At 34.6% G+C, this 9,185-nt stretch overlaps 1 protein-coding gene across 2 annotated transcripts; it reads right to left on the bottom strand.

Annotated features, from left to right (window-relative positions):
• Positions 1-933: 933 nt before the first annotated feature.
• LOC112507380 (START domain-containing protein 10) lies at positions 934-2,723 on the bottom strand. 2 transcript variants are annotated; one of them, XM_025111950.1, is made up of 5 exons: positions 2,576-2,723; positions 2,195-2,456; positions 1,512-1,670; positions 1,258-1,404; positions 934-1,153 (listed from the first exon to the last, which is right to left on the bottom strand). In XM_025111950.1, exons 1-5 carry the CDS (start codon positions 2,623-2,625, stop codon positions 1,022-1,024), a joined length of 750 nt encoding a protein of 249 aa, XP_024967718.1. In that variant the 5' UTR covers positions 2,626-2,723; the 3' UTR covers positions 934-1,021. The 2 variants fall into 2 exon arrangements, with proteins under 2 accessions (XP_024967718.1, XP_024967719.1); XM_025111951.1 differs by having other exon boundaries at positions 934-1,163; positions 2,576-2,684.
• Positions 2,724-9,185: the final 6,462 nt, after the last annotated feature.

Below are 9,185 nucleotides of genomic sequence, written 5' to 3'. Positions count from 1 at the left end.
TAAAATCTAAAATTAAATAAATTCATGTTTTGGTGTTATTTTAATCGTTTTGACGAAAATCTTTTATTAATAAAAATATTTATTTTGTTATTATTTAATAAATTACATAAAGTAATCAAAATATATGAAATATATAACAAATTCATCATAGGAAAATTGGTCATTTTTCTGATCTTGTCATGTCAAGTACCGTTATACTAACCAAAAGGCATTTGTCCTAGTGGTATGTGAGTCTTTGGCCTTGTAAAAGGTCAAATGTTCAAACCTTATCTAAGATGAATAGGGTGTGAGTTTATTTTTTATATTTGCCATATAAATATTGTACCTCATACCAAACAATGAATAGATCTCATGTCCTGTTCTTTTTATTTTGTCCTATCATATCCTATGAAGGTTTTGTTTATTTAGTTGGTATTGATAATTACATTTGTAATAACAATTACATTTATGGTTCTTTTTGTGATGGACCGTTCATTAGTTAATGACTTTGACTCAAACAGTATATACATTTTTAAATCAAACATGTCATTTTTGTAAATACAAGTTTATGATTCAAAAAATTAAAATAAATATATTACTAATTTTATTTCTCAACACTCATCCACCATGCAAAAAACTACATATCTATTGATTTGTTATAACAAATTTATTGATCTTCCTTAGATGATATGATAAATTACGTATAAATAACACTGACGTAGGGTTTATTTATTTTCCTCTTAATAGTTCCATTAAGAGGCAGCATCTGAATCGTATAAATAATACTCATATCAATTCTTTCGGCAAAATAAATATGACGATAAACGAGTTATGATAGGTAATTTGATTAAAACTCCAATATATATATATAATATGTATTTGATATAATTATAAGAGTATAAGCACGTGATCAATAATTTGTTTGAGAATATATAATTAGAAAAACATAAAAATAGGATAAAGTTTGTATGTATATATGTTGCTGATAATTCTTACCCAAAAGAACAAGTAGAAGCAGAATTAATAAAGGTGGTTTGATGTTTCATGATGGATCAGTGATAGAAGGAATCGCAGAGCAAGCTTGGGCTTGTTTCCAAAGGTTTTCAATGATCATCACCAGTTTTGTGTTGAAACGATTCACAAAGAACTTCGGTAACCATCCTGCCGGATCCAACTGCAACATCCTTACAAAATATCGATCAGATTGATATTTTGGAATCTATTTTGGAGAAAATTTGAAGAATGTGTTTGAAATTTCTGTGTATTTTAGTTATATACCTGAACAACATAAGTGACCATGCATGACTCATCATCAAGTTTTTCTACAACCCATCCCGACTGCACAAGAAACCCTCTAATGGAATTATTCTGTTTTGGCTGCAATCCTGCTGCTATCTCTTTTGGCAATGAAGCTACTGCTACCACCTTCAAACAGAATATGTATATATATATATATATATATATTACCTTCATTTTCTGAACAAATTGTAGGAATTAAATGATGAGTTAATTACAACGTATTGGTCCATTACCAGTGTCCCATCGTCCATTGTTTCTCGTCTCTCGTACACGATGAACTCTCGGTTACGAAAAAGTGGTTTGGAGCTTTCGCCAAATCTTAGTCGTATGATGCTGAGGTTTTCATCAAGATCTTTGATGTACCTTGCTTCCACTAAATCTGAATCCCATTGCTGTTGAAAGAAGTACAATCGTGGTTACGAAGATGGGGGTATCCAGAAGATCGGCTTTATAAGATCACAAATATGTCTAAACGTCTTAAAAGACTGTTTTATCGGACTTATGTTTATAGCAAGAACAATTGTACATACATAAATGTATTACAATAAGTTGATAGGATGTTTTTGACGGTCCTATCAAGTTTTTATAATATTATTAGAAAATAAAAAGTCATAATCCTTTCTCTATGTGACATTATTTGAAAAAATGTTAAAACAGGTTTTTGATAGAAATATGTGTAGTTGCATTATAAGAAAGATAATAAGACATTGTTTCCAAAATATCATAACAAACTTATTAGGATGACCGAAATATGCTATAATATCCTGTATTAAACCCTCCTTTATACAGGACGCACAAATTGTTAATTTGTTCATATAAATTTAAGTGTTATAAAATAGTTTATTAGGCATTTAAATATATATGACGTTTTATAAAGCTGATTTTGTTGTAGTGATAGTTTCAAGAGATCATGTACCTTGGCAGCATCGATGGCGTTGGCAACTGTGATGAATTTTTCCGTTGAGACAGATTTAAGCAACCACCGGCTACGAAAAGTGTGAAAAGATCCAGATCCAGACCGACGTTTTGATATCTCAACGCCATCATCCAAAGCTAGCACTTTCCATCCGTCGTCTCCGTTATCAGGCCTGTTGGAATCTGAGGCTGAGAGCAACTCCTGTATGCAGCTCTCGCTTGCGAAGAACACGTACCTCTTCAATGAATCTTCGCTGACAGACCTTCAGATTTTGAAATCAAAACAAGAATATAATCAAAAACCCATTTCAGGAAACCTTGGATCCATTAACATGAATCAATGAAACAGTACAGGAGATTGGGTGGTTTGCCATAAAAGTACCATGATCTCGTGCTGCAAGGTGCTCGAGTGTTGCAGTTCATCGTGGGCATTTCTATGTCAAATTATTATGTAAAACTTTTGAGTAAATCAATGAATGTAGGATAATAGAAAGATGGGAGATGCATATGATATATAAGTCGGTATGTATATACATACATATATACATATATATATATATATATAGAGAGAGAGAGAGAGAGAGAGAGATGGAGGGACAATGCAAGTACAGAGTTAGATTAATACGTTAGCATAGAAGATGAGAAATAATGAGAAGTGGACCAAGTTGCTGGATGCACATGGACATGACAGATGAACCTCCATGATTACTGAACTAAACTTTGCATATATCTCTTTCTGTCTCTCTCTCTAGAAAACTAAAAAGCAAGATGCACCCACCACCACCATGTGCTGATCATCCCCACCTCTTTGCATCTCTTCTTTTTAACAAACTACACAATCTCTCTCTTATCTCTGAAATCTAGGAGGTGGGATAATGAAAGACAATAATAGCAGATGTCAAAACAAATCAATATAAAAGGGGAAGCAACTTTTGCCTGGTTATGGGTGACAACAATGCACATAAACAACCTTATTGTGTCCCCATATCATGTGCTACTGTGCTACACCCAAAGTCTAGATTTAACATCTACCAAAATGGACACATTTCTGTTACCAAGAACATCAATATACAAAGGCATTAAAGACTGAGAAATGATAAAGTATTGGACAAATTCTGTGCTAATTTTCTGGCTTTTGGTTTGTTTTACCACCCAATTTCTTATCTCTGTCTGGAATCTAGATTGAAAATGGATGCATGAACCAACGATTTTGAATACATGAATGAAGTTGGAATGGGATGAACCTTTGGGGAACTCAAAACGTTATTCGTAACAAGTTGGAATTACAAAAGTAGACTTTGACAAAATATGGAGAGAAGAACGGATTAAATGAGCCATTCTTGCTTCGTGGTTGGTAGAAGCCATGTCATTCATTACTCATTAGCAAGGAAGGACCTTAACATTTGTTATTTCACATTCACAAGGCCGTAAAATATATCACTTTCATACCACAAAATTCAAGTTATCATACAAGTGAAATTTGAGTTTATATGCTCAACTTTTTTAAAGAATTGCTCTCTAATTAAAGTACTCAAATATATATTACCCCCCGGTTTTTCCTCTTCCTCTCTATTTGTTTCATGGGAAATTGACTTAAATAACAATTTTCCTACCCTTATTCATTTTATAATGCGTCTTTTACAACAAATTCCCTGAAATATTTGTGTAAATCAGGTGGGATTGCGCAACTTACTTAACCCACCTTTTGTATTAAAAAATATAAAAATTGGACATTACGCAAGTTGTGTAAGTGCTACTTGCATTATGTCCATATGGCATGTTGACTCTATAATTCCCAGATTCTTCAATCAGATTAACAAAATAGCAAAGGCAGAAAAATGAACAATTAGAGAGAATTTTGGCCAAGTGTAAATTGTATTAATCTTTCAAGAATGATTACAATGAAAATCCTTACACTAATTACAATCAAGAAAACTATTTATACCTACAACTAATAAGACAAAATTAACAAAGAAAAAACACTTGAATAGAACAATAAAGCACAAGCTTAAACCCAAATTCTCCCCCTTTGGATTCAAACACGAGAAATTGTAAATTTTGATCTTCTGAAGCCCAGATTAATCTCACATCTTCTTAAAGCATTTTGATACTCTATTTCTCATCAAGCAGTTCCAAAGAATTGACCAATAAGTACCTCTCTATCAGACTTACCTTGTCATGACCTGAAACTTTGTCATCTATAGCATTTCTGCTTTCGAGTTCTCTTCTCACTATCTTGATAGTTCCATCATTGTATTTATTTTGATCACTAAATCTTAAGAATCTTTTAGCTTTTTCAAAGTTCTCATATACCACGCCAAACTCTGGATCTTCAAGAATTATGAACAAAGAATAGCCATCAATGTCTTCAAGCTCTTGATTTGGTCTCTTCAAATTGGCAACCTTCTGGTTACTTTCAAAGCCCATGTGCACGTCAATAACTGAAAAAATCTTGACATGAAATTTGAGATAACGCTTGATAGCTTCAAGACCTCTGACAGCTCCTTCCAATCTTACAGTCTGGTTACGGATTTCATGGTACAGATGTTCTAAGTCTTCTAAAAATAGATTCGGAAAATCAGCTTCGCTAAAATCCCAAACACAACCATCTTGTCTCGTCACATAAAACATAGGATACTAGACATTAACAAGTTTTCTAGCTTAAATGCTCTTGATTAAGACAATCCGATGCTTCGTTCATACATGGCTAATAGGTTGGCGTTTAGCTTTGAGGAAATGTTTATATTCTTTGCAATATTCACGTGTTTCCTTGTGAATACCTAGAATCTTAGTTCCACTTAAGGCTTTCCGATGACGCACAAAAACATTAAAGTATATGTCTTCAAGATACGGTTCTCTGATTCTGGCTTTATCAAACCCTGGAACATTTGCACGGATGGAAAAAGGTACATTCTTCTTCGTAAAAATTTCAGTAGCATCTTTAGGCATAGAAGTCGTATCGGAAACACTTTGAAACTCAGTAGGAGTTGATTCAAGAATTTCTTGATGACCGGATTGAAGAGGGAAGATGGGATCATCTCCATCCATATCTGCTTTGAAATCAAAGAATACGTCATCCAAATCATCATTTACTTTTGTGTTAGCACCATAATCTTGAACTCCTCCGATTTCTTTTGAGAAGACATCATTGAATCCAACATTTGCTGACAGACCCAGTAGCAACCTTGTTCCTCCTATGGAGACCGCCAACTTTTCAACCATTGACTCGATCACTGGGTCTGTAGTTTCAGTTACCTCTGGCCTGTAGTACGTTCACTTAAACCAACTTGAACCAGACTTTGAATATTTTGCTCCTCAGAGTTGTCACTTTCAGAAACTATACCTTCATTGCCTCTTGAAGACTCAGCCAACCTCTACCTTTTGTTTTCCCCCTCATGGTGATCAGGATCATCCTGATCATCATACCTTCGTTTTAAAGAGGTGGCTTGATCTTTGCACGTGTTCTCCAAAATTGAAACCCTTTTGGACAAGGTATCAATTGAACTTTGCATGTTGGTCAAGGCTTGGGTATTTGAAGAAATTGTAGTGCCAAGTTTTGAAAGACTTGAAACTACAATGCTTTGAAAATTGACAAACTCTATGGCTTTAATGGCTTGGGATTCTTCAATGAATTGTCTTAACATTCCAACCAAATCTGCATCCGTTGAATCTGAAGATTATTGTGTGCGCATTTTGGCATATAACATCAATTTTAGCTCATCCACCGATAACTCTGACTCCCTTTGAGGTTTGGGTGCAGGCGGTGGCAACATATCAGAAATTTCTTCATTCATTGGTTGTTTCCCCTGCAATAAACGTTTGAGACCAATATTTTATTCAAATAACGAATTCTGAATAGCCTTTAGGGCGCCGTTCAAATACTCCATCGACACAAAGTCTGGTAAACTAACACCGGGATCACTTAGATTACCAGTTGTAACAAACAGTTGAATAAACTGTTGTGCCTATGTTCAGTGTTGGAAAGGCGTTAGCACTGGTAGGACTTCCGGCCTTTCCTCGTAGAAAGTCAGATGACTCTACTCTAGTCGTTTTGGCTTGTTCACAAAGAACAGCAAGTTGAGCAACAGATGCTCCAAACTCTTATGTACCTAAAGTGTATATTGGCTCTAGACTCGAGGTGCACACAAAAGAAGTCGTAGACAGGGGCTATTGTCTACTTATTTCAATATCTACTTCCTCCAAGTGAGAAGTAGATAGCATATGAGCTTCATCCCCGTGAGTTATTGAAACTATTGCTTGTTGGGAAGCAATAAAGTGGGTAGGTGGGGTGTGCAAATGCATAGTTGGGCTAGCTATGTCTTCTTTAATACTAACACTCAACGAATGAATGTCAACAACAAATGTGGTTGTCCGACTTTGTATATCAGTTTGGTTAGGAACAAATAACTATTTTGAAGTTCTTGTCATACTCTCACCATATTCTTTTCCTTCCCCTTCTCTCACACTCTCAACATTTTCAACTAAATCTCCCTCTACAGGCCTTAAAGCATCCAATAACTGATCTATTTTGGCAAAGTCAGAAAAGTCTTCACCAAAGTCAAAATCCATTGATATGTCTTGAAGATTTAAGAGTTTAACGTTTTCCAAATTTTGATTGTCAGCAAAGATATCATCATCATTATCATTATGATCATCATCATTATTATCAACATTATCATCATTATCATCAGCAGCATCATCAACATCATCATTGTCATCACCAGAATGAATAGCCAAATTTGATACAGTATCTTCCGAGCTTGAAGAAGCTGAGGAAGTACTATCAGTTGTAGCGTGTGACTGATTAGAGTCTTCCCGCTCCAGTCCTTTCTCATTTACATTTTCTCTCTACTTAGTTCCCTATTCATGTACCCCTTGTACCTGAACTCTCTCACCTATATCTAAACCCTCTCCATACTCTTCTGAGGCATGGGGTGATCCTAGGATAAGTTCAACCGTTTTGGTTGAACTATAGGATTTGTAACTCTCCTATACTCTAAAACACACTGAGCACTCTAATCAGCGGAGGCTATTAGTTCATCTGGGATGTTCATTATCGAGTCAACATTTTCAACTTCCATATGCGGACTGAGGAAATGTATCTCGAAATCCGGGCTAAACTGGTATCAAGTCTGGCAAGAATGTCCTTGTTAGACCACATTATTGCTCTAATGATTAACTGAAGAAACCATTGAAATGGAATGAATTTCCTAGCCTTTAAAGCAAACTTATTTGCATGAACAAGTTCTGCTAACTCGTTCTAGATCACCATCGTGTAGTTGTACCGACTGTTGAATACAATGTCGTGAAACAATTTCAGGAAAGGATTGTTGTACGTGTCAATTCCCGCTGTCTTGGATGTGAGGCACAAGTTTAGGATGGAGAACAGTAGGTGCCACACTGACGGAAGGAACTTTCTTCGGAATTGGGAAGGATTTGATAGTTCTCCTGAATATCCAAGACGCTTTATGTCTCGACATAATTCTTGATCAGATACGAAATCTTCAAATTCAGATGATCCAGAGGCAAAACGTGGACTTGGAAGGTTTAAGATTTTTCTCAGCCTTTTCAGAGTCAGCCTACTCATGTAGTTGTCCACTTGTGAAAGTAAAAGTGATCTCCTTCTTTGATAGAGGCTAAGGTGTGCCAAAACTGCTGAAGGTAGACTAGAAGAACATCTGCTATTGTTGATAACGCGTAAGCAATTGGATGTCCTTTAAGAATGGCCAGGATGATTGGGTATTCTGAAGGCATATCGAAGTTGAAATGCTGGTTGTTTGGCTTTAAGTCTAGATAAAGGGCTTTGGGAAAAAGTGTTTCATCAGGGATCAGGTTTATATTTGACTGAGTAATGGAATTTTGTTCAGATCTGATAGAAGGGATTGGATTCTCATCATCAGATCATTGAAAAATATGGATATTATCCGCAGTCGTCATTTTTATCTGTAAAAAGTAAACAGATTAGATCCTTAATGAAATAAGATTTCACAAATTTTAAAATAGACAAAAAGACCAAACAAACACTTATTTTTCCAAATCAGTTTAGAATAGCTTCAAAGTTTAGAAAAACCGCTCCGATTTTTCCGCTCAAGAAATTTTAAAAATAAGCGTACAAAACAAAAAAAAAAAAATTCAACACTTGGAAAAAAATAAAGACACTGAAAAAATTTAAATTAAACTAAAAAATACTAAAAAAAGTTCAACACTTTAAAAAATATAAACTAAATAAAATAAAAAAATATCACTAAAACTAAACACATTTAAAAAATTTAAACAAAACAACAATAAAAAAATTTAAGAAAAATTAACACTAAAAAAAAAATTAAAAAAGTAAACTCTAAAAAAAATTAAGAAAGAAGAAAAAAATATTAACCTAAAACTTAAAAAAAAACAAAAACTCTTTCTCCGGCTCTCTCCAGATAGAATCCGGTGAAAACCTCTCTGGTCACATATCTCACCAGAGACCAACTCCTCTCCGGTTAAACAGTCTTCTCTGGTCAACAAACTTTAAACACTCAAACTCACATGATTTTATTAACTCTTAATCAAGAACATTCATTGAAGATTTTGAGTTAATTATGTTTTAAATTTCATACATTTACAGTCCAATACAGGTTCAGATTAGAGTTTATTTTCCTCTAAAGTTCATGAACATATATAGAATTACAAACCTTTTGATTCAAATGAGAAAAAGTCCAAGAATTCAAGATTATAACAGTCCAAGAATAATAAGATGAAGATGAATGAAACTTGTGTGTCCGATGAAGTTATTGGAAAAGAAAACAATCTTCAAGATGAACGATGAGGGAAGAAATTCGAGAGTAAAATTGAGCGATGTAAACAGTGAAAACGAATACAGATGACCCTTTATATAGGGTAAGGAAAAACGATTCACATTTCTCACCAGACAAGGCTACGTCCGGATACACCCTCATCAGACAACGTGTTGTCCAGATTGGACTCTCAGCAGACATGCCTTTGTCTGGTTAGAG

The sequence above is a fragment of the Cynara cardunculus genome (assembly GCF_001531365.2).
Source record: "Cynara cardunculus var. scolymus isolate 2C chromosome LG 2, CcrdV1, whole genome shotgun sequence".
NCBI lineage: Eukaryota > Viridiplantae > Streptophyta > Magnoliopsida > Asterales > Asteraceae > Cynara > Cynara cardunculus.
This window is presented reverse-complemented; position numbering and strand designations above follow the sequence as displayed.

Bases quoted from the DNA above. Each gene is read 5' to 3' on its own strand.
- LOC112507380 (XM_025111950.1), bottom strand. From the start codon at position 2,625: ATGCCCACGATGAACTGCAACACTCGAGCACCTTGCAGCACGAGATCA. The intron at 2,457-2,575 runs GTACTTTTATGG...CAAAATCTGAAG, and splicing joins CCTTGCAGCACGAGATCATG to GTCTGTCAGCGAAGATTCAT. The intron at 1,671-2,194 runs GTACATGATCTC...TTCTTTCAACAG, and splicing joins ACGCCATCGATGCTGCCAAG to CAATGGGATTCAGATTTAGT.